General features: G+C 33.8%; 1 protein-coding gene across 2 annotated transcripts in view; it reads right to left on the bottom strand.

Moving 5' to 3' along the window:
• Duox (dual oxidase) overlaps nucleotides 1-27,240 on the bottom strand; it is an 84,575-nt gene that overhangs the window by 13,284 nt on the left and 44,051 nt on the right. For both annotated transcript variants that reach the window (XM_073968053.1, XM_073968054.1), the window contains exon 3: nucleotides 7,494-7,574. In XM_073968053.1, the coding sequence (XP_073824154.1) occupies nucleotides 7,494-7,574 (81 nt within the window). The remainder of the gene's footprint in view (nucleotides 1-7,493; nucleotides 7,575-27,240) is intronic.

The following is a 27,240-nucleotide window of genomic DNA, read 5'->3' as shown; positions in this document are numbered from 1 at the left end:
CTATTATTCGCCATAAATGATTATTTCAAAGTATGTAACATAATATTGATATTTGGATTTTTAATTATAGAGTGGGCGCCAGTTTTAAAAGGAGTTCTCATGTCTATTAGGATGATGACTCTGTACAACTTCTTATTCCTGTATTATATTTTGAAGAGTTTTTAGTTAAAATTAACCAAAATCTTACAAAAACGTGATTGGATAACTCCTCCGAAGCCGATTTCAAGCCTGGTTGAAAGAGGTGGAGAGATCTTGTCGCGAGCCAATGAGGAGATCTGATTATTTCACAGTGCATCCCTGGGACCAGCGACATATATATCAGGTTTGCAGTAGGGTAGCAACTGTATTTGAACGGAACGTCGTTGATACCCGGGTCATCCTCAGCCCTCCAAAAACAAATGGGCAACATTTGTAAAATTGAGTTATTCATTTTAAAAAACCAAAACATTTTTTTGATACCACATCTATGATTTTTGATAAAAATCGTCAATCGAAATCTGTTTTTGTAAGATATGACCGTTTTAATTTGAATGTTTAGAAAAAAACTTAAAAAAAATCGCGGCTTGATATGCTATTATATGTCATTACATTGCAAAAACACTCCCGAAATTGCTAAATGGATTCGCAAAAAAACAAATTTATGAAAAAATTTTACGTATTTGCAGACATATTTTTGAAATAGTAAGCCTGTGCCGTGAAGGTCGGAGCTATTATATTCATGTTACTTGCAAAAATACTAACAAAATTTGAGGGAAAAAATAATAAAATATAATTTAAAAAAAAAATAAGTTTCAGTGTTTTATTTAGGAATGCACTTAAAACTAGAAAATAATTTGTCGCTTAGCCTCAATAAATATATTCTTTCTCATGATGGAATCTCTCAAATAAAACGCTTGCCGTTTAATTTTACCACCATTTATAATTTAAATGCAAGCGTTTTATTTGAGAGATTCCATCATGAGAAAGGATATATTTATTGAGGCTAAGCGACAAATTATTTTCTAGTTTTAAGTGCATTCCTAAATAAAACACTGAAACTTATTTTTTTTTTTTAAATTATATTTTATTTTTAACTTTTTAGTAAATACACTTTAACTTTTGAGTAAATAAATTTTTTCGTGTAGTTCCGTTATATAAAAGCTATACCAAAACCATTGTGGACTCCAAATGCCACGTTACAGCCAATTCACCTAAAAATTAAGATAAAATCCTTAAAACTCTTAAAATTAGGCCGTACCGCTATAAGGGGGCTATACCAAAACCTGGACCTCTGTTCACAATTTTTGGTGGGCAAATGTCTGTATCTTTGAAAATGCCAAATGACAGCTTATTCGGGCAAAACTTAACATAAAATCCTCAAAGTACCTGAAATCGGGTGGTGCCGCTATATGGAGGCTGTAGGAAAAATTGGGCCCATATTCATGCATTGTCATCCAAATCTGAAAATTGTTCAAAGTTTCAGTTCGATTGGTCAACTGCAACTGTGTGGAAAATGAGTTACCAGATTTGAAATGCAATTCAAATAGTACACGTTAGAACATTGTGAAATGGACCATGTATGTATTGTCATCCAAATCTGAAAAGCTTGCAAAGTTTTAGTTCGCTTGGTCAATTACATCTGTGTTGAAAATGAGTTACCAGATTTGAAAAGCAAAATTGTAAAACAGTGTAAAAATGGACCAATATTGGTTTTGATTTCATATTCATGTATTGTCATCCATATCTGAAAAGTGTGCAAAGTTTTAGTTCGCTGGTCAGTTACACCTGTGTTGAAAATGAATTACCAGATTTGAAAAGCATGTAAAATTGAACACTGTACAACACTGTAAAAATGGACCAATATTGGTTTTGATTTCATATTCATGTATTGTCATCCAAATCTGAAAAGTTTGCAAAGTTTTAGTCCGATTGGTCAACTGAAACTGTGTGAAAAATGAGTTACCAGATTTGAAAAGCAAAATACCGGAAATCGGGTGGTACCGTTATATGGGGGCTATAGGAAAAAATGGACCCATATTGATTTTGGTTTCATATTCACGTATTGTCATCTAAATATGAAAAGTGTGAAAAGTTTTATTTCGATTGGTCAACTGCAACCGCGTTAAAAATCAGTTACAAGAGTTGAAAAGGGGGTTAAGTTAGACACCGTAAAAACATTGTAACAATGGACCAATATTGGTTTTGATTTCATATTCATGTATTGTCATCCAAATCTGAAATGTGTGCAAATTTTAAGTTCGATTGGTCAACTGCAACCGTGTGAAAAATTAGTTACCAGATTTGAAAAGCAAATTAGATAAAACACTGTAAAAAAGTGTAAAAATGGACCAATATTGGTTTTGATTTCATATTCGTGTATTGTCATCCAAATCTGAAAAGTGTGCAAAGTTTTACTAAGATTGGTCTACTGCAACCGTGTTAAAAATGAGTTACCAGACACACACCAAGGCAAGTTAAATAAAACACTGTAATAAAAATTGTATTATTCAAATTTTGTTATTTTCTGATTTTATAGGAAACTAGCTGACCCGGCCCGCGTTGCTCGCCCGTTTTTGAGGTCCCGGTATAAACATTTACAACTAAAACTTTTTTTTACAACGGATTTCTACTACCAACGCACCAACCACCAATTACCAATAATAATATCTGAAATTTCACGTTTTGGTCAAAACAGCTGTGGGGGAGGTCACCCGAGACCACTACTTCCCGTTATACTATGAGAATTTGCATTGAAAGCTGTTATTTCGATATTTTGAAGAACTTTGGCTGATTTCCCAATCGATTGTTTTGGAATTTTGGTCAAGTGCCATTTCAAATTATCGGAATTTTACTGTGAAAATTGTGAAGTTGACCGCAATGTCTAACTTATTGAAGTCAGTTTTTATAGCGCTTTCAAAGACACGCGTACTAACATTACGGATATTATCTGCAATTATACATTTTTGAGAAAAAAAAATTGTGGACCGCGATATTTCACTTCCACGATGATCATTCAGGGTCAGGGTAGTAATTACCATAGCATTGCAAACAATTTTTAAACAATAGGTTGAAAAATACCTTCGATTTCACGTTTTGTTAAAAAAATTTGTGTGGGAGGTACCCTGGTCACTCCATTGACCACTATAAAAAGTAGTTAAAAACCTATTCTCAGACCTACAAACTCCACATACAAAATTTCATCAAATTCGGTCCAGCCGTTTCGGAGGAGTTCAAAGCCGAACACCGTGACAGGAGAATTTTATATATATATATAGATGTTAAAGAAAAAATGTTTCGAGTTCTTTCGCTTTTTTGTTAATATTTCGTGCGGTAATGATGATATTCGGTTGCAACCAATTTTTGCCTTGTTGACGAACATTTTTGGATCATTATATTGAATTACAAGAAATTCCAATTAAATTAAAATAATGTTATATTGAATATGAGTTGCGCGTCCAACATAGAGACTATAATAAAAAAAAACATTTTCATTCTTCAAAATGCCAGCATCCCTTAGAGGTTCATGTAGTGGATATATTAAAAAATCAAATGTTAGGAACTTCATAATTAACTTCTTCTTAGAGAATTAAGCTCTACATTGTGTTGAAGAGTCACTTATTGGAAATTAATATAAAAAAACTAATTTCCTTCAACGCATTTTTCCTATGTTTTTACATTATTACGACCAATGCTTCCGATCAACGGAACGGACTGCAGATAAGAGTGGGGACGACATCCATGAACTACACTTTTTCAGATGTAATTCGAATTATTTTAATTGTAATTCGAGAATTCTACTTGTAATTCGTAACATTTCATTTGTAATTTGAGGATTCCATTTGTAATTCGAATTATTCCATTTGTAATTAGAAATATTCCATTTGTAATTCGAATTATTCCATTTGAAATTTGAATTTTTCCATTTGAAATTCGAATTATTCCATTTGTAATTCGAATTATTCCATTTGTAATTCGAATTATTCCATTTCTAATTCGAATGATTTCATGTGTAATTTCAAATAAAATAATTTGAATTACAAATTGAATAATTCGAATTACAAATGAAATAATTCGAACTACAAACGGAATAATTCGAATTACAAATGAAATAATTTGAATTACAAATGGAATCATACGAATTTCAAATGGAATAATTCGAATTACAAATAGAATAATTCGAATTACTAATGGAATATTTCGAATTACAAATGGTATAATTCGAATTGCAAATGAAATGTTACGAATTACAAATAGAATTCTCGAATTACAAATGAAATGTTACTAATTACAACTAAAATGTTTCGAATTACATCTGAAAAAGGTGTATATTAAAAAAAGTACAGTCTCGACAGACAGAGCAGGATACTCCTCAATCGTATTGAGCAAAACATTCAACTAACTCTCAGGGAAGAGAGCATCCCGGACGACATTTTGGGTAATTTACCACTGACAGGAAATGATGAAGCCATGGACACGGATGAAGCCCCGGGACTGGACGTTTTAGCGTAGGACAAATCCGATGGAAGGTCTTCTATTCCTCAGGTCTTCCACTACTACTCTATGGATGCCTCCTATAGAGGTCTTCTATAATATAGAAGCTTCCTTTGGATGTCTTTTATTCTATAAAAGCCTCTTAAGAAGGTCTTCTACTCAATAGAAGCCTCCTATGGAAGCCTTCTACTCTATAGGAGCCTCCTAAGGAGCTCTTATATTTTATAGGAGCCTCCTGTGGAGGTCTTCCATTCTACAGGAGCCTCCTATGGAGGTCTTCTATTTTATAGAAGCCTCCTGTGGAGTTCTTTTATTTTATAGAAGCCTCCTATGGAGGCCTTCTATTCTATAGATGCCTTCTATGGAGGCCTTCTGTTCTATAGAAGCCACATTAGGAGGCCTTCTATTCTATGTATGTATTTTAGAAGCCTCCTCTAGAGGTCTTTTATTATATAAAAGCTTCCTATGGGGGTCTTTTATTCTTAAGATGTCACGTACAAAGGCCCACTATTCTATAGAAGCCTTCTAAGGAGGCCTTCTATTCTACAGAAGCTCCCTAAGAAGGCATTCTTTTCTATAGAACCCTCCTAAGGAAGTCTTTCCTTTGATAGAAGTCTCCTATGGAGGTCTTCTACTCTATATAAGCCTCCTATGGAGGTATTCTATAGAAGTATCCTAAGGAGGCCTTCTATTCTATAGAAACCTCCAATGGAGGTATTCTATTCTATAGAAGTATCCCATGAAGGCCTTCTATTCCATAGAAGCCTCATATGGAGATCTTCTATTCCATAGAAGCCTCCTATGGAGATCTTCTATTTTATAGAAGTCTCCTATGGCGATCTTGTACTCTATAGAAGCCTCCTATGTACGTCTTCTATTCTATGAAAATCTTGTAAGGAGGCCTGGTATTCTATAAAAGTCTTCTATATACGACTTCTACGGCTGTCTTTTATTTATTGAAGACTCCTACGGAAGTCTTCTATTCAATAGAAGTTTTGCGGAGGAGATACTAAAACATCGACATTGGCCGTGGATCTCCAGCCACAACATATGGTGCCATAAGGGGTTTTTAGTCTTCGGGCTGTTTGCTCAAGAAGTATGGACTTGCCCCTAAAAAAACTTTTACCATCGTAATTGAGGCAGCGAATGCAAGTTGCTTCAACAAAAAACAAAGTGATTCGATATCAGGTCTTAAAATGAACTTATCCGAAATTTTGTGTGGGAGGTACTGGATGGAGTGGACAAACATAGTTCATATTTGAACCTGATCTATATTATATATATATTAGGATGTGTAAAGTAAACACCAATTCAGCTACTCCCTTCAAGATTTACCGTACGAAAAATTTTTCCGAACATTTTTGATTCGAGAGATGGCCCTAAACTGAACTTTTCCGAAATTTTATGTGGGAGATACCCGAAGAGTGGACCGATTGAGTCCATTTTGGAACTTTATCTAGGTTTAGTAGAATTTCCACGATGTGCATAGTATGGATCAAATCTGTTACTTCCTTCAAGAGTTATCGTGCCCTCAAATTTTCCGAACTTTTTGGAATTTTGTGGGGGAGGTACCGGAAGGAGTGGGCCGATATGGCCCATCTTCGAACTTAAACAAAGTTTGGACAAAATATTACGAAAGCCAAATTTTGGATCGAATTGGTCGATCCGTTCGAGAGTTATCGTGCGCTCCAGCCAGCCAGACAGACAGACGGACGGCCATTGCTCAATCGACTCCAAATTGTCTGAAACACATTTCGTCCAAACATACTTGGGGTCTAAAACCATTATTTCGATGAAGCACATTTTGCCCGTTAGCATAAATGCTGAGGGTATAAATATAAAGAAAATAAGTGTGTCTGCCTACTCGATAATTTTTAATAATTATTACAAATGCTTCAAATTTTGACAGTTGTATAAAGGAAAAGTTGATAAAAAATTGTTTCAGCAACATTTATGTCCTGTTTCACTATGGCGATTCGAATACAAATTCGTTCGAACTACTACCAAACTTTTGTTTTTTGAAAAATATTTGAATTGTTTTTATTTTGAATCAAACAACAACAATAGGAGTTTGGTAGTAATTCGAACGAATTTGAATTCGAATCGTCTTAGAGAAACAGGCCATTAGTAAGTGAAAAGACACACCAAATATTTTTCATTTCAAATTTTCATAGAACAAGAATCAAGCCCCTGTTTTCAATTTTTGACACTTTTCCGTTCCCGTACTTTTTAAACAAAATTTTATGGGAAAACACTTGTTGACTCTTCGCTCTCTTGTTAGTTTTACTATTAAAATAGTTCTGGAACGAAGCTATTATTTGATCGGACTTGAGTGGCTTAAATTATTCTAAATAAATTTTCAAAATAGAAATTTAATTTAATATTATTTAAAAAAAGTAGATAGTCACGATTTGGATTCGTTTAAATGTTATGAATGAATCCATCACGATCATAAAAAGTTTGAATCATATTGTTTAGTTTTTTTAAGCTATTGGTGACTTTCTTAATTTAGTCTCCATTAGGTATGTATATCGCACATTGTGTGACACAAGCAGTATTACAAGTAAATACTATTACTTAAGTAAAATTTTTATAGTTGATGCAATCATAGCATACTGTTGCATTACGTACGACGAGGACATTAAACAAAGTGTGCTAAATGCAAATAAAATGGTGCTCAAGAAAAGTTGAGAAAGAATCAAGGGATTGCGCTTCTGGTGTGATTTGCTTGATATTGTGTTTTAACTACACCTTATTTGGAATATGAGCTAGGACAGACAATTTTAGCAGTGAATCAGGAGGCGAATAAAGACTTTAGTATTTTAGTTATTTATTTGTAATTTCAATAACATGTTTTGACATAAAGTGGAGATATCAACCGGTCTTACAGTGTAACCTGGTACTCGTAAATTATGTGTTGTTGTTTACTAGAGAAAAATGTTAATGACCAAACAAATAAACTTTCGCGCTTACCCGTAAGCTATAAAATAATATATGTACATATGTATATTTAATGTACTTACCAACAGAACCCCAATCGGGATGTGCTAAATTATTATACCATCCATCATATCTTTGTCTTTCAATTTGACTATATATTTTTTCTGTAATGAAAAAAGAAAGACATTGACAATGCTATTAGAATATGTGTGATAAGGGTAAATGTAATAAATTAAAGTGAAGAGTGGTTCAAAACGAGTAACTGAATTGACGTAATTAAGCATACATTGATAGATATCTCTAAGAAAATGAAATTTTCATATACAGTTACGTATGAACTAATTGCAGTGTGGTATAAAAAACCCAGCAAAAAATCATTACCAAATAATGGGTTTTTATAGTACTTTTTGGTAGTCGTTACAAAACCCACTTCTAAGTCATTATTTTAACAAGGGCATGTCGCATTGAATAAATAGTTTTTTTTATAACCACTGGCATAATTAGTTATGTATGGCCACTAAGAGTTAAACAGTAAAATTAAAACATATGTTCTATTTTTAGAACAGTTGAGGTGGAATTTATTTTCAATTTCAACACACTTCAAATTTTTATTTTATTTTGCTCTCTGCTGAACTACACTCTGTGCTACGCGTACGAAAATTAAGTGTTATTTAAACGCTTACATGTACACCAACAAATGTTTTTATTTTATTAACAAGAACTTGCGTGCCGACGGTGGGCGTTGAACACACAACCCTTGGATTTGTAGTCGGACACACACACTCTGTGCCACCTTACTCATTACTTAGTACGTAGTTTTGTTTGTTCTCCTTTACGACGCTTATAAGTCAGTCACCTTCGCGGACTAAAATATTTACCAAAATAAGAAACCATTAAGAAATACTGCTTCAGTTTTCTAATCTAAATCATTTTTGTATGCAAAATCTATTCAAAAATATATAATTTAAAGTTTTTGATGCTTAAACGTTTTTCTATATGAAAATAAATTGTAATTCAAAACACGCAAAAAATGGGTTTTTATGAGTTATTTCCCGATTTTCGGTATTTTGAAGGTGTCAGCCACATTTTCTTACTAAAATGGCTTTAATTTGGTATTTAGTCTTCTTGAGGCTACAAAATTCCCCCAGAAATTTATCTGTGTTGATATAGCCGCCATAGAACGGTACCTCCCTCGGTATTTTCAAAGTTTTAGCCACGTTACCTGCAGACATTCCTGCAGAGAATTATCGGTATATGTCCACGTTTTCATATTGCCCTTATACAACGATACCTCCCGATTCTCGGTATTTTGAGGGTATTAGCCATATTATCCTACCGAAATGACTGAAACTTGGTATTTTGTATTCGATACTAACTATGCGGGTATAGATGCACGTTTTATTATAGCCCACATAGAAGAGATATTGTGGGCTTTCAAATTCGAAGTACTACGATACCGCTCTATGTGAAGTCTTTTAAAGGATTAGTTTACTGAATTGACTGTAGCTTGATATTTCGGATTCTCAATGGGTATAAACCATCTAGGCAGAAAATGATCATTATAGGTTCATCTTTTGGTATATTCCCAATATGAAGGTACCTCCAGATTTTACATATTTTGAAGGTTGCACCGTGGTGCAATGGTATGCACACCCGCCTTGCACGCTGAAGATCGTGGGTTAGTTTCCTAGGCCAGGCAACATCAAACATTTCAACGGTGGAAAATACCCCTCAGTAATATTGGCGACATTTCCTGAGTATTTCAGTCATGTAAAACTTCTCTACGTGTCTTAAGGCACGCCGTTCGGACTCGGCAATAAACAGTAGGTCCCATATCATTGAGCTAATAGAAATCGGGGTGCACTCATTGATATGAGAGATGTCTCCCTTGTCCCGAATGGGATGTTAGTAGAGTTTGGGAATTCCCGATTTTTTTCATTCCCGGAAATCGGGAATACAAATTTCTCATTCCCGGGAACCCGGGAATTCCCGGGACTATGAGAAATCGAGTTTGTTGGGCATAGACGTGACAGAGAGCAAACATAAAGGAAATAAATACTCCTTATATGTATAGTTGTATCATTAGTTAGTTATATCTTTGGAACAATATGGAACAATATTAACGACGATGCGCCAAAATCATGAAAGCACCAATACATCATATATGGCAGCTGTTCAAGCCAACCAATTCTTCCTGACTAATTTGCGGAGATTATTTAAATTGCAGTTTCCCACGACCATCCTCGTTAAGGCTTCCTTCATATCAAAGATTACTGTGCGACTCTATTTTTTAGGTCAATGATATGGGGAGTTATTTTTATGGTTCGAAGGGCGTGTCGATCATAGAATAAATCCGTTGATATAGAATTTTTACAAGGTTGACCTTTTGTGTACAAAGCTTCACAATTGCTCCACGGTGGCACCAAAGATATAGAGGCGTACTTATATGAACATACATACTATAGTTATTACTGACATCCATTCCTAATATACACGATTTGCCACGTACACATTATACAGTTTTTAATATTGCATACAATAATTTTGGAGAAAACAACAATTGAAATCGATCACAGAGTTTATATCTTAGCAAATTAATATACTTCAAGAATGCCATTAATAAAAATATGGACTAAAACAACAAGGAAATGGCTCCAAAAAAGTTCAGAATTATGTGAGGTTATACAGACTTCGAATTCCAGAAAAAAATAATTATTGAGAGGACCAAAATGTATGTACTTTACACGAATTATCGCGATTTTTACTATGGACCCTAAGTTTGTTACAAATGATCGGGAATTACGAATTATCGGGACATGAATAACACTATGCAACACTAAAAATGCAAACAACTTCTAGTATGCATTTTTTGAAAGTACATATTCAGACTACAAAAACCCTAGTAGGGTTTTGTCCTGTCAGATCCAGTTCGGATTTTATGGCCTCATCTAAACCGGGCTAAATCTACACTTGTTTGCATTTATTAGGCCTTTATCTCAGAAACGAATAGGAATTTGGCCTTGCTGTCTTTAGCAATATTGTAGCCATAAACTAGTAGAACTTATCTTTTGAAGAAGCCACATAAGAAAAACTCCATCTAGGGCATCAAAATCTATAAAATATAGAAAATTTTACATAATTCCTGAAACTCTGGTCAGTATCGGCTAAACTATTGGGAGTTGAACCAAGTAACCTTTTGCAAAAATCTTCCAAATAAAATTCTCAACAATTCTTTAGAACATTCTGAAATTCTAAAATGCTTACTTCATGTTGTTTTAGTGGTATTTTGCATCGTATCTTTTACAGCACGTATTTCAAACACAGTTCACACCAACAGTTTATTCTCGCATTTCGGATTTGACTACATTATTGACATTTTTATTAAATCGTCGTGGAAAAATGTACTGAAAACAACGGCATAGAGGCATTTTACAACAATGACATGTTCTGAAGAGTTGTGTATTACATTCCGGGGAATATTTTTCCAAAAGAAAATATTCAGAAAAAATTAACAATTTCGGAGATACGGTGCGAAATGTATAAAAATTGTGAAATTTTTGCATATATTTTGAAATTTGAGGCAATAAATGTAGTTTTTCGGGTTCATTATTTCTCCATATATTTTATTCTTGTCCTTATCTACAAATTTGCTTCAGAGGTCAGAAGAAGATTCGCATTGATTTCAGAGATATAGCCCCGAAGTTCTTTAAAAACTCAATATTTAACCATGTTTAGATGGGGCCATAAAATTCGAGCTGGATCTGACACAAGAAAATCCAACTAGGGTTTCTTGTCGTTTGGGTCTGTACTTTCAAAAAATCCTCAGTTCGAATTGTTTGCACAAGATCACCTTAAAAATGTTGCACAGTGTAATCGCTATTCCACTATATTTTCAACATTAAATAACTATAAGACAAATAATATAAGACTTATATATGAAAAAATACAAATACCCGTATTCCCGGGAATTTTTTTTTAAATTCCCGGGAAATCCCGTCCGAAAAAAATCGAGAATTCCCGGGAAATCCCGGGCCGGGAATTCCCGACCAGAAGCTCTAGATGTTAGTGGAACAATTAAATACACTATGGCTACATAAAAAAAACGAATCCTACAAAAATTTGTAAAAATCGGATCGTGTTTTGATAAAGCTATATAGGGCCCAAAATCGGCAAAATTGCACCCGACCCGATTTTCACAATTTTTGTAGGATTCATTTTGTAGTCACAACAATGAACTGGTAAAGCTTTTTTCATTGATTGGGCCATATTTGCGGCCTTTAGAGAATTTTCGTGAACTACATCTTTTGCCCTAAACAAATAAAAATCGATAGGTTAGCACGGGTTAACGTTAACCGATCGCCATAAAATTTCATAAATAAGGTGTTTGGGTTAGACGGAAAAAATAGGGGGTAGGAGTTCCCAAAAATATTTATTTTTGGGTCGTCCTAATGTATATGAGCGTCAAAATGAACTTTACACCTCTCAACAATTTTTTAATTGTATAATTTCACCGACATAGGGATATTATATATAAGATATACATGTAACTTTTTTAAGCATTTGGTGGTTAATTAAAATACAGAAAATATCAGGTCATTCCAAAGTTTTATTAAGGAATAAATGAAGATACTGGTTTCTTCTGAGAGATTTAAAAAACAAAAACAATTTTGGCGAGTTTGTTTTGTTTTTATTGACAAGTTTTGCTGCTTTTTCTAATGCTTTTATTTTGTATTATTGTAATTTACCGTTTCTTCTAATGATTTTTACTGTAATTGTTGTCGTCTTGTGAGCATAGCAGAACAATGTGAACCATATGCACATACATGTTGAGTCTATCAGCACTAGGTTCAGATATTATATGTTGTCTTTATATTAAACAAATTAAAAAATTTTAGATGCGAACTATATCGAACAGCCAATCACTTTGTTTTTTAGACACCAAACCAGTCTTGCCGAATTTGACGATTTATCCTCATTTTGACGAGTTTTTGGCCCAAAATGGCAAAATGACGATTTGACGATTTTATGACCCGAAATGACGAGTTTTCACGTAAGTTAAAATTGCATGAAATTAAACAGGATAACTTTATTTTAACCATAATTTAACGAAAGAATTTAAGAAAAACGATGTTGCAAACTCGATTTTATAGGCTTTTGTAATGTATTAGCACGATGAAACCATTGAAACGAAAAAGAGGACAAAGTTGAAAGCATTTACCAAACAAGAGAAGAAATATGAGAGCAAATAATGGGAATATAGGGAAAAATAGGAAAGTGAGTTTGCATCTCATGAAAATCTTACATATTTTTGAAAAAATAGTGGCTTTCAGATGGATATAAGAAACTGCATATGTATCTAATGTAAGGTAAACCTGTAAAGTATGAAAAACTACATCACGAACGAAAATATGTCAAAATTATTGAAATATTTTTTCTATATAAAACTTATATATCGACCTTTTTGAAAGAAAATTATGTTGAAACTGAGGTATGGGGTACTGTAACTCGCGAACAGTTGTACTATACCATAACTTTTGAATGCATTTCGGTAAAATAAACTTTTTTTAGCCCGATTCACCGATGGGTTTCTTAAAATAATAATTTGAGCGGAAGCCGGATTTAGCTAAAAGCTTATTATGTGATTGTAGTACTCACAATTTCGCAATTTGTAATGCATAACTTGGGCGTGTAACTTTCAAAGGATCACGTCAATCAATCGTCGAAATCAAATCAAAGTCGAAATTTTTGTGCGTAAATTTGTCTAAAAAACAAGTTTTTGGGATTCAAAATTTACAAATGCCATTTGATTTTAATGGAAACCCGCGTGAATTTATTTTTTTTTACGTTCTGAATCTAACAAGCCTTTGCGCGTCTAAATGCATCCACTAGATCGGCGGATATGATACCCCTCAAATTTCGAAAATCTGCAAAAAATGTTTTTGAAAATATCGCGTATTTGGACGCGTTTTATATGTTTTATTCCTACTTAGATAAATAGAGCGAAACGCCTATTTAAAATGTGCGAAAACAGATAGTGAAAAACGTTCGCTAATGCGGAGATATAATAGATTTTTTTTCTAAAAACTGAGTGCGATGCTACATCAACTGTTCTTGATGGATCGCATTGAAATGACATAGGATGATGTATTTTTTAATGGTGATCATTGAAATCGGATGCGCATAAAATGCAAATGTACTTCGTGGGAATTATGGGCATTTTACTGTTTTTTGCACCCTAACATGCAACTAATGATACATAGTGGTCGCCAAATAGAATTTCACAAAGTGTATATCAAATAAGATCGATTGATTCGCTGGTTTGGAAAATCGGATGCGCATCTTGTGATTTCCACTATTACGCGGTTTATATGCGTTTCAAGTTTTGTAATATTTACTTTTACTTTATTTTATTTTAATGTTATATCCCAATTGGAAGTCCTTGTGATTTAATATAATGATTCAAAAATGTTCGCTAATAAGAAAACTATAAGCCAACATTTAGTTGCAACGGAATATCTTCACAATTGGATTAAATTTTGAAGAAATAGACAATGAACTCAAACAGTTTTTTTCCTATAGAACCATAAAAAATTAAAATTAGAATAACATGATTTTTTTTTCATATCTTCTTCGTTTTTTTTGCAAATAATATGAATATTATAGCTCCTAGCTGCATGACTTAGACATCATTTTATTTCTCACAGTGTATGGATGCTGTCGTAATTTTTTAATAATTTTTTTTAAGTACAAGCGCTATTATTTTCAGAAATATGTTTGTAAATACGTAAAATGTTGTAAGAAATTCGATTTTCGCGAATCCGTTGAGACTTTTCATAAGTATTTTCCATCATCGCAAAGGGTAACAATTTTGTAAACAGTAATAGGATATAGCAGCTTATTATATTAAGCCGCGATTTTTTAGAATTTTTTCTAATTATCAAAATCAAAACGCAGATTTGAAATGCCGATTTTTTTCTTAATCTAAAATCAAAAATCATTGATGTAGTTAGTATCCAATTTTTTTTTTTAATTTTTTTTTTTATGGAAATGACAATTTTAGACATTTTTCGTGATATATACTATCCCTATGTCGGTGTAATAATGCTATTAAAATTTGTTGAGATGTGTAAAGTTTTTTTAACGCTCACTGTATGTACATATATGATGCACTAAATCGGTAAGTTTTTTCAAGATTGAATAGGAATTATACTTTACTATCTATTGTAGAAGAAATTCTGTGCAAGTTTTTTTTTTTTTATTTTAGGAAAAAATTTACCGAAGGAATAAAACGAATCAAAACATGATACAAACGCGTATGTGGCACGCATGTCCACAGAGATTTCAGCTGTTATATTTTATTTACTAATTTTAAGAATTCCATGTAACTATAAGTTGTTGTTATTTTTCATACATTGTAAGTGGCGAATTTCGAGTTCATGTCATTAAATGAATTTTTAATTGTACTACGCATTTATTTGGTGACAATTAAATTCATTAAAATTAATGACAACGAAAAATTCAAATGGCAAAAAAATGGTGAACGATTGGGAATTTAATTTCGTAATAAGGCGGCATGAGCAAATGTTACCACAGCATTGCCAGTGCCCCCCTTCTCCACTTGGTCACTTGGTTAGTTGACATGGCCAATATTGATCATTGATCTACATTTGGAGCAACTTACTTAAAAGTTGCTGCATTAATTCTATTCGGACTTTCTGTTGGAAAATGTAAATTTTATTGAAGTCTTGTTGACGTTTTTAGCTTTTTTTAATTGTAGAATTTATTACACTTGTTTGTTACTACTCCCAAGCATTAACTCGTTTTTGGTTAGGTTATCTTATTTTTCGGTTCACTTTGAAAAAGCCTATTGACATATTAGACAGTGTAGTAAAAACTTGAGGTGAGTAGTGAGTGTTCGATGGTGTGACCAAACACAAAAAAAGAATAAAAATGAGAGCAGACAAAGTCAACTGTCATGTAAATACTGGCCACCGTATGATATCTGGTTATATTTGAATTTAGCCCAAGGATATTTGAAAAATCGTGCATTTTTGAACAAGATCAAATGTCGCAGTCTCGCTGGTGGCTAAATGAAAATGTGTGTAATGCGTGTTTACCGCTGTGATATAAAATATCCGCCTACAATGCAAGTCATTTACGAACTGATTCTTGGTTTTATTTACACCTGAACAATATATGGGTAAAAGTAAGGCCGTATTTAGTCTTAAAGAACATAATAACAATAACAAATTCAACACTACGAAGAACTCAAAATAAAGTACCAGACTTGACTTTATAAGTGTATGAAATTGTGAACTAGATTGGAAATTGTTGGTTTTTCCCTGGTCATAGTTCAGTGAAATGCAATTAACTACAGGCGAACTTCTCTATAAATTAGATGCTGAGGCCAAAGAATTGCTACGCTACTCAAATTTTCTTTTAATAACAATTCTGAAAGGGAGCTATATGTTATAGAAAAGTTCAACTGTACTTATTTAATGACTTTTCTAGTTCATAGTATTAATCATTCAATTGAACTAGTTCGTTTGTGAACTAAACACATTTAGACCAAGCCATGTTAACGAAATAGATCGCTGTGGCCGCTGAAATTTTACAACAATTATTTCAAAAGTAACTTTGAATATTTCATTCACTAATTCTTCTTCTATATTAGTCACCTAAGCAAAAAATAAATGTCTTCATTCGCCAACATAGAGCGTATGTGATCTATAAGATATTCAATGTTATTCACAAACTCAAACAAAAACATTTAAAAAATACTTTTAGCAACATTCGAAACAAGCCACTACCATTGCTGCCATAAGAATGACGTTTAGTTTGTCACAACTTTTGGTTATGACTGAGTAGTGAATGTCGTCGTTGTTGTCGTCGCTACAATGTGTAAGTGTGAGCCTGCTGATGGTGTGAGACTATGACAACAACTACATGAGGTATATCACGGAATTCCCAAAACTAGCAAAGTCATCTTTTCAAGTCCAGTCATTCTTCATTCCAACATGCTCTTCGAAAAACACTCAACAGATGTTGGCATTTTTGTTAACTTCTTTCGGCACGATGTTGTCGTTGTTGCGAAAAACTTCCAAATGAAAATGTTTAAAACTATTATGTCCAAAAAACCACCTCCTTCAATGAGTTTTTAAGTGCCCAAAAAACCGATTACAACAATTTCAGCAATGCTGCTAACATAGGTTATATGTTTTTTGTAATTTTACAAAGGTATCTAACCGTTTTTTTTATTTTTTTTTTCAAAAAGTACTTATTTATTAGCATACTCGGAGCCGTGTTGCTGGACCCGGGTTCATTGTCAAACCGAGGTATTCATTTTGTATTTTAAATTTATCAACAGTAAATCTGAGATCTTTGCTTTCTTTCTAAGAAATTAATAAAGATATACAAAACCACTGCAAATCTTGAACATTTTCTGCAAATTTTATGAAAAATAGTTCATTAGTTTTGGAGATGTAACATATTCGAAAAAAACGGGCGAGGTATTTGTGTCCCAAAGAAGTACTGAAGTGCAACCGCCATTTTTTATTAATTAATTACTTTTCAAGGCATACGTTATTTTTTTTTTGCAAATATAGCGTTTTAAAATGCAGTAAGGAAATTTTATCCTACGCCACCATGATTTCAATATAATTTGGAGACGTTTTCTAGACCATATTCCGTTAAATTTGCCAATTTCCATCAAAATGCCCGTCCAATTTTGTGTTTGCTGCGTCGAATTCATGAAATCGGGCAAAAATATATATGGGAGCTACATATATCCAAATCTGAATCGATTTCTATATATATTGTAATTATTTTTGAATCAAATTTCCAATTTCATTGAAATTGGACATAACTGGCGCGTTCCGTCCACAAAATACATGAAATCGTTCGAAAAAATATATAGGAGCTACATCCGTATCAGACCCATTCTTACCAACATAAATAGCATTCGTCTTTTGGCAAATGATCTTCCCCAATTTTCATGCAATCAGACAATAAATGCGACCTGTACTTTGTTTACAAAAATACATTGACAAACAGAAGGACGGATAGACGGACATGCGTAAATCGACTCAGATATTGATTATACGTATAATCCTAAAATTAGTTATGGGCCTATCTCGATTCCTTTTGCATGTTACAAACTAATGCGCAAATACATAATACGTTTTATCACAGTGTGGTTGGTGTAGGGTATGAATAGGGCTCACCGGAGTTACCGCAAACTCATAATTCTATTTCCCCATGGGACAACTTTGATCATTGTCTGCAAATTTTAGAAAATACATTCAGTAGTTTTCTAGATATAATATATTTAAAAAAGTGGGCATGCTCGGATCTTTATGCCCCAAATAAGTACGTAAGGTCCAACAAAATCTTTCCCACTGCTATGCGTTCGTTGATTCTCAGCGAAAAACACCACCAACAAATTAGTTATGTGTTTTTCGCTGAGAATCAACGAACGCATAGCAGTGGGAAAGATTTGGTTTTGTTTGCAAGTGAAGTTGCTCGAGTTTAGGTAGTGCCAAAGAAATTCTCGATCAGATCAGATCAGAGTGTTTCTTTGCACACGTATCTATTTGAGCGGACAATTGACACTTGGGCATAAAAAGTTTCTTGTTGAAAAACAAGAAACAAGGGAACTGATGAAGATCTGTTGCGAGATCTGAAAATATAGTCTTCCCTACCTTACCCCTTGGTAAACATCACCAATTTTTTCCCACTAATAAATTAAAGTTTTTTTTTAATAAAATATTAAAACAACGACTTTGGGATTAAGCCTGACTTTGTTTCATATATCTGCACACAAAAGTAAATAAATATATACAACAAAAGGTTCATGTTGAACATAGGGCGATAAGTTTTTGGCTGTAACATATTTAAAAAGGTGAGCGTAAAAGTAGGCGTGGTAAATTTTTCTTTCCGTAAAAACCTATGTTGAACTATGACGAACATTAAAACAAGTGAGCAAAGGCTATAGTCGGGACGGGGCCGACCATCTGATACCCTACACCACTACCCCTGTGCATAAGCTTTTCACTGGTAAACCTTTCTTTTAGGGAATATAAACCGACTACCACCAAAAATAATATGCCTCTTTGTCTCTGGGACCCCCATAAGCAACCAAAATTTCGTGACCATCCGATCAAAATTACGACCTGTAGCTTGATTGCAAAAAAATGGAGGAATTGGATGCATTACCGACTATTGTGGTATCTCCCTTGTTTGACCACCTTCGCCAACCTGCTTTACACCAATGTAAAGGTAATATTTTCTTCTTCCATTGACAGGCTTTGTCGTTGGAATACCCCTACTAGAAGCCAATATATTCACAAAGAATAAAACTTTGAATTTGTCTCCAAATGAGTTTTTCCCCATGCCGACCCCTAAATATTATCCGGCTATCACCAAAATCAATAGGCTTCTTCCTATGTGGGACCCGCATCAACTCCCAAAAAATTCGTGACGATCCGATCAAAACTGCGACCTGTGGCGTGATTACAAAAAAATCGGAAATCGGATGCATTATCGACTATTGCCATATCTATGCTATTTGACCACCTATGACCACCTACTTTACATCGTTGTAAAGGTGATATTTTCTACTTTCCTTGCCAGGTTTTGCTTTTGATATACCTCTTAAAGAAACAGAGATATTGGCTTTGAAATAAAACGTTGACCTTTCTCAAAATAAGTGTTTGCCCATTCCGACCCCTAAATATTATCCGACCATCACCAAAGTCAATATGCTTCTTCATTTGTGAGACCCCCATTAACCCTGAAATTTTCGTGACGATCCGATCAATATTGCGACCTGTAGCGTGATTTCCAAAAAAATAGAAAAATGGGATGTATTACTGACTATTGCGATATCTCCGTTATTTGGGTGCCTACGCCGACCTAGTTTGCATCATTGTAAAGACGGGATCTTCTACTTTCATAGTCGGGCTTTGCTTTTGGAAAATTTTCAACCAAAGCTGTGATATTTGTCAATATAATTAAAATCGCAAAAATGAAAATTGGGGTTTTATTTGCTACTATTGCGATATTTTCGTTGTTTGATCACCTACGAGCACCCACTTTACATCATTAGAAAGGTGATATTTTCTGCTTTTATCCACCTAAGTTTTTTGCCCTTCCCGACCCCTAAATATTATCCGACCATCACCAAAATCAATAGGCTTCTTCCCATCCGGGACCCCCATCAACATCCAAAATTTCGTGACGATCCGATCAAAATTGCGGCCTGTAGCGTGATTACAAGGTTTAGATGGGCAGACGGACAGACGGACGGACTGACGGACGGACACACATAGCCATATCGACTCAGCTCGTCGAGACATTCATTTTGATATATATAAGTATGGGTCTACGACCATTATTTCGATGCGTTACAAACTTTTTGGCCAAAACCAACTTATAATACCCTCCCCACATAATGGTGTAGGGTATAAAAAATTCCAAATCGGTCCAGCCGTTCCATGGCACAATTACCAAGGTAGTGGTATCACACCCAGCGTACGTAAAAATACTTTAAATAACATTTCCAATCGTTTCATTTCGTATTTTCCATAGGTACAATACAAAACGAAACATAACCCACGTTGACCGAACTCGCTGTTTAGTGTGAGTGTGTCGTTAGTGTATAAGTGTGTCGTTGATCATTTCACACAGTAAATGTTTGCCAAAAATTCTTTTTGTTTGGGTGGTGAATGAAACAACTCGGCAAAGCATAGCCGAAGTACACTTCAGAAATCGTACAGTTTTCATCTTTTTACATTGAAAAGTTTGTGGTTTTGTTTTGGTTGTGAGAATGAAACGATTCAGAGAAGCTGAAAAGTTTGTGGCTTTGTGCGATTGGTACGGGAATCGTTTTCTTTGTTTCCGTTCATTGATCACACCAGCTGTTCGATTATGAAAAGTCAAATCCCTTTATAAAAAATATGTTTGTTGTAGTTTCCTCATCAATATAAAGAAAATTTTGACATAACATATTCAAATTTTTACGATGCCTTTACCTGGGTAATTGTGCCATGAGCCGTTCTTAACTGATGTAATTACCAACGAACGACATTTGATTTGTGTTTACAAAGATTCATCAATAGCTTTCTTGTCCCCTTCAATGAATTCCCCTCATATATAATACACATATGCTGCGCTTTTGGCACAGTCTACAGCTCTTGTTTTGATTTTTCTTTTATCTCCTCAATTGAAGCAAAGCGCTTTCCTTTCATCGGTGTCTTAATTTTTTGGAAGGTGAAAAAATCAGCAGAGGCCAAGTCCGGTGAATACGGTGATTGAGGCATGAGACTGTTTAGTTTTTGGCAAAAAATTCACACAGAAGCATCGATTTGTGAGCGTTATTATGGTGCTAAATCCAACGGTTTCCACAATTTTGTGCACGAATTGCTTCGTGCAAATTGCGCATAACTTTAAGGTAGTATTCCTTATTGACCATAGTACATTGTGCCATGAATTCATGATGCACCACGCCATTGCAGTCGAAGAAAAGAATGAGCAAAACCTTTACATTTTGATCGAACTTGGTGTGCTTTTTCCCATCTTGGCTCCCCTGGATGTTTCCATTGGGATGATTAGGCTTTGGTTTTTTTGAACAAATGTTCTTGCGATTTTAATTTAATTTTTACACAAAAGTTAGTATAGCTTCTTTGATCCATTTTTTCGAATAGTAAAAAATCGAAGAGCACAACAAAACATGGTTTTTATCTGTCAAAAAACAAAAAAAAAAACTGACAATCCAAAATGGCTGATATTAGTTCTGTTCTATAACCCAAAAATTTGTACAAACTTTTACAAAATGCTGTTCGATAACAAACTTGTTCAAATTGTTAAAGTCAAAATTCCGATTTAAACGAAAAATGGACCGTTTTTTCGTGCAAAAAATCAGCCAAAATATTTCGGAGCTAACGTTGGGTATGCAGTCAAAAAAGCCATTTCGAGAAAAAACGCGTTTTAAGTTTTTATAAGTAGGGGTACCCCTCAAAATAAAAGTCTCAAAATGTAAAAATTAATACAAAATTATTGGGGTATGTTCTGAGACACACTTCACCTCTCACTTCACGCCCCAAGCATTTTGTTTACCCTTTTTTCGCTTATTTTTCGATTATTTTATGGACGGACTGGGGTGTACTCTTTTTTTAAATACATTAATGAATCTCAGCCCCAATAAATTCGCAAAAAAATTAAGTAAATGGCGTAAACAAAATGCTTAAGGCGTAAGGTGAGAGGTGAAGTGTGTCTCAGAACATACCCGATTATTTATGGATGTATGTATATCCAGTTAGCTATGTATCAGAATTTTTCTCTTGTCTTAAAAATGACTTTTTTGTAGGAACAGGAAATGACTTGCTATTTCATTCCTCCAATAACTTATTTATAACTTTTAAAATTTGATGTACCACATATGATTCATCTCTTCCATTCTCCTTTCATGTTTATATATGTATGTGTATTGGGCTCTTCACCCAGCAAACAAAACTAATATAATTCGGACCGACTTCGTGAAGTACTCTCTGACAGAAAGCCGGACGAAAATCAGGTGTCTTTGCTAATTTTCGGATAGAATTCTCTCCGAATTATGAAGAAATTTGATAGACAATTTTTGTTTGGTCCAATTTCTATTATTTATTGTCGACATTTGATTTTCACTCAGTTCATAAAAACAAAAATTCAATACTGAAACTGACATTTGGTTTGCTGGACAATTATTTTATTTACCGGATTTGATATTACATATTAACATGTTTCTTCGCTACACGTTGCCGATAGAGCCGTGGTCATCATAGATCATCGGATGAAAAAAGTGAACGGCACCAAATGTGCTGGTATGATAGAGCGAGTAAACGATCTGAGATCCAGATGGTGCCGCAATTTAATTGTAGCTTTTTTTGCAACACATAAAAACAATATATTACGAGAAAAGTTGTTGCTTGACGACTAGCATCTTCTTTTTGCCAGTGTTGTGTATGTCATTGAAGTGTATATTTTTTGCCTGGTTTCGTAGTCTATTCTTCTACTAATGCTGGTACGTGCCTAATGTTTTTTTTTTTCTTTTTTAAACAATGTTTTTAAGGCTTTTTATTATTTTTTTTTTTGGACAAGAGAAATACAATGTTTAAAAGCTTCAAAATAGACAAACAACTCTAAAAAGAAATTTCTTATTCGCAAGTACTTATAATGTCTATATGTCATGTTTATGACTTAGTTAGCAACTAACTAGTTAGCAACTAACTTGTCTTCATAGGTTCCTATGCAAATCTTTAAACAAAGTATACATATATGAGAAAATCTAATTTAGTTGCCAACTATCTACACTTGTTTTTTACAATTTTATCTTATTAAATATGCGGTGTACATACTTACATTTTACTTAATTGTAGTAAACATTTTATTTAGGCAACATTATCCCCATACACAGTGGAAACCCACTAACATTAACATGTATTAGTTTTCATGAAAACTCTGAAGGGCTTCCACTGATGATCGATTATTTTGTCAATCACTATATATCACTAAATTAATTCATTCATTATTGAACGTTTACATGTCGTTTAGTTACTTACATTTAGTAAGTAAGACTTACCTACATACATATGTACATATGTACATTAGGGTTATGACTTTTTGACATTTTTCCTCAAAAATGATTTCCTGTAGCAGGGATGAATGAACTTTTGCCTATTAATCACTATGCTATCGTTTATTCCATTGAGATATAAAAAAAGTTCACGCACAAATCGATTTTAAAAAAATAATTTTTTGAAAAAATATATGAAATGAAAAAAAAAATTTTTTTCACAAAATGATTTTTTATTGCACGAATCAATAAATATAAGCCTACTAATAACTATAATAACGTTTATTTCACTCAAATATTAAAAAAGTCGCGAAAAAAGTCACTTTGAACAAATTTTAAATTTTTTGTTTTTTGTTAAAAAATTATATTTTTGAATAAAAGCGTTTACGACATTTTTACGATTCTCAGAATTGAAGAAAAATAGTGAGAAATAAATTTTATGTCATTTTAATTATCTCATGTGACTCTAAAGTTTATTTTCAATTATATATCTGTTTTCAGTGACTTCAAAAAATTGTCCATAATTTTGATAAATTCAAATTTTAAAATCATTTTGTGCGTGAGGTTTTTTCTCCGAATTACCTTATAATTAAGATTTTATGTAATCTTATGGCAAAACTCATCACGCTATGATACAGGGATATGAGGTTGTAAAAAAGTCATAATCCTAATGTACATAGGTTCCATTAAGTAAGTTATAATTAATTCATTCTTCGATTGATGACGGATTGGAATTTGCCATTAAAAATGTGAATTTATTTTAACATCATACACGTTTGCACAATTTAATGATAATTCTTACAATTGTCTTTTCTGAATATGATATGGTATTCAGTTTTTATTTTTAACTATTAACAGGTGGTCTAATGGAAACTTTTAAACGAGTAATGGTAAAAGGAAATGATTTTAAGCGAAACATTTGTAAGTTTGGATGGATACTGTATTTCATGTAATACTATTAGTTTCGTTATATGATGTAAATATTCAGTTCAAGTGCATTAGAATACATTACGTTAAGGGCTTAAACTACACTGTGAACCGAAATTTTGGGGGGTGGAAAATTCCTTTTGGGGTTGAAAGCCCTTGATGAGTATATACCGAACCCCAAACGGCAGATCCGCCGTGAGTCGAACTTTTGAGTTATGGCGTGATGAATTTTTCACTGGAGACCCTATAAGCCATCAGGAATTAGCGTTATATCTTTGTTCGCTGTTGTTTTGGCTTATTTTTGATATGACATATCTGCAGTCAAATCTAATGAAGATCTTTTTCGACCTTCTAACTCGCTTCCTTCCATGTCCTATTCGTCCTTTATTTCAAGAGCCGCTATAAAAGTACCACAAGATGACGTTTTTGAGCTTCGGAATGTTTTGCAAAAGTGTCGCTCAGAAAATTTTAGGTACGGCTCTCATTGACATCTAATCGATTTTGTAGCGTTTTCGTGGTCGTTTTCTGCATTTACCTTGTTTTTGTTCAGAAAAAGACTATATTTTTTTTGCATATTCGTTACAGGACACACAAAATCACAAAACATAGGTTTTTCTGAAAACGCGACAAAATCTATTAGTTGTCAACGAGAGCCGTACCTAAAATTTTCTGAGCGACACTTTTGCAGAACATGTCGAAGCTGAAAAATGTCATATTGTGGTACTTTTATTGCGGCTCTTGAAATAAAGGACGAAAAGGACATGGAAGGAAGCGAGTTAGAAGGTCGAAATGTTCTACGAAAAAGATCTTCATTAGATTTGACTGCAGATATGTCATATCAAAAATAAGCCAAAACAAGAGCGAACAAAGATATAACGCTAATTCCTGATGGCTTATAGGGTCTCCAGTGAAAAATTCATCACGCCATAACTCAAAAGTTCGACTCACGGCGGATCTGGCCTTTGGGGTTCTATATATACTCATCAAGGGCTTTCAACCCCAAAAGGAATTTTCCACCCCCAGACCTCGAGCTCCATTTTGTTGCACAGTGTAAATAATTCAGTGTGTGTTTTAATCAAAACTTGCATTTGTTGAGTATGCTATGTTTTCTTCTTTACATCCTTAGATGAAATAGTAATGTTTTTAATATTTCATTACAATTGTATTCTTGAAGTAAACTAAACTTAACTAACACAAGGCGAATTAGTTAAGGCTGTAAAGAAAGGGTAACGATAACAAAGGTTCTCAACGTATGCGGGAGAAGCCAGACTTAATAAAATGTTAACTTAATTCTGTTGGTACATAATTTATATAAAGGGTGATCCAATTAGAGGTTCCCAACTTTTTTAAAGAAAAAAACACAGAAAATTCTAATTGAATGGGAAATGATTGTTACCATTTGAAAGAACATTCTTTGGTATTTATTTTTATGCCCTCCACCATAATATGGAGGGTATAATTAAATTTGTCATTCCGTTTGTAACACATCGAAATATTCATCAGAGACCCTATAAAGTATATATGAGGAAAAGTCAAATTTTTTTAGTTTCCATGAAGACAAGGTTTGCGCTATTATAATACGCGAACTATTGATTTAGATGTTTTTGTACAAAGCTCAAAAATTTAGCAATAAAATTTAATTTACGTGGTAGTTACGACCGCGTAAAGGAAAAAACATAGGTAAAAACACGTTGAAGCTAAACAGGTTTTTACATTGCTATTCGATTTCTGATTAAACCATTCAAATGACGGACATCTGTCCAAAGTAAAAGTAGGAGAATACAAAATGATGAGATTGCACTTCTAATGTATCACTTTCCAAAATTTCCACTGCATCCACCTTTTATGGATGCTGACATTTTGAAGCCGGATTTCAGGTGTTTTTTGTATTTTTTATGTAACTGTAACGCATTCGGATATTCCGAAAAAACAATTATAGGATTAAAGAACTCGCGATTTCGCATAATCTGATATGTATGTTGAGTATGTAGCCCACACAGCAGCAGAGTAATCTACTGCCAAAAGCCAAAATTTAGTGCGATATTTTTTTTAAAAAACCTATTTTTTGGGTACAGTGTTTACAATATCGTTTTGAGTGTGCTGGTACTCCGCGATATTTTAGTTTTTCGACGATCCGGATCATATGAATCACAGATCGTAAAAATCCACCTACTAGAACGGCGGAAATGGCTACTGCAAAAATTGAAAAATTTGCGAAAAATGTTTTTTAAAATATCGCTGACTAATTCGCGTTTTATGTGGAGCGTTTCCATTTCAATGAAGAAAGTGAATCATCACTCGCGTTTGTGCGAAAACAGCGGTTTGAAAAATTTAGTGGCATGGGAGCTGTATCAGATTTATCCAAAAAATACTGTGTGACGCTACATCCACGGTTCTTGATGGATTTTATTGAAATATGTTTAGATCGATGTATTTTTTCACGGTTGATAGTGAAATCGGATGCGCATAAAAAGTGCATGCACTTTGTGCAAAATATAAGCGTTATACAGTTTGTTGCACACTAAACTGCAGACGATGCTACATCTTAGCGGCCAAAGTAAATCCTGGCAAATGTGTACAAATTAAAAGAGAACAATTCGCTGTATTGGTAAACCGCATGCGCATCAAGTGATTTTGAGGATTTCGCGATTTACACGCATTCCAAAATGAACATTACTCGATACAGTTTTATTTCAAGAGTATACCCCATTAAAAGGAACCCAACATTTATTTGAACGATACCCATATCTTCCGCTAGATCTTGGTGTGTATTCGAGAAGTGTATGCACTTTGTGCAAAATATAAGCGTTATACAGTTTGTTGCACACTAAACTGCAGACGATGCTACATCTTAGCGGCCAAAGTAAATTAAAAGAGAACAATTCGCTGTATTGGTAAACCGCATGCGCATCAAGTGATTTTGAGGATTTCGCGATTTACACGCATTCCAAAATGAACATTACTCGATACAGTTTTATTTCAAGAGTATACCCCATTAAAAGGAACCCAACATTTATTTGAACGATACCCATATCTTCCGCTAGATCTTAGTGTGTATTCGAGAAGTGATTAGAATAAACAAGTAAGAAAAGCGTTAAGTTCGGTCGGGCCGAACTTTTTATACCCTCCACCACAAATTTCAGCCATTTCGGTGGATTAATGTGGCCACAACCTTCAAAATACCGAAATTCGGAAGGTACCGTTCTATGGGGGCTATATGATGGCGTGGACCTATAACTACAAATTTCTGGGGGAACATTTTATACGCCTAAAGAAGACTAAATACCAAATTT

Source organism: Musca autumnalis, unplaced genomic scaffold, assembly GCF_047663935.1.
Source record: "Musca autumnalis isolate F117 unplaced genomic scaffold, ASM4766393v1 scaffold_2, whole genome shotgun sequence".
NCBI classification, from domain to species: Eukaryota; Metazoa; Arthropoda; class Insecta; order Diptera; family Muscidae; genus Musca; species Musca autumnalis.
This window is presented reverse-complemented; position numbering and strand designations above follow the sequence as displayed.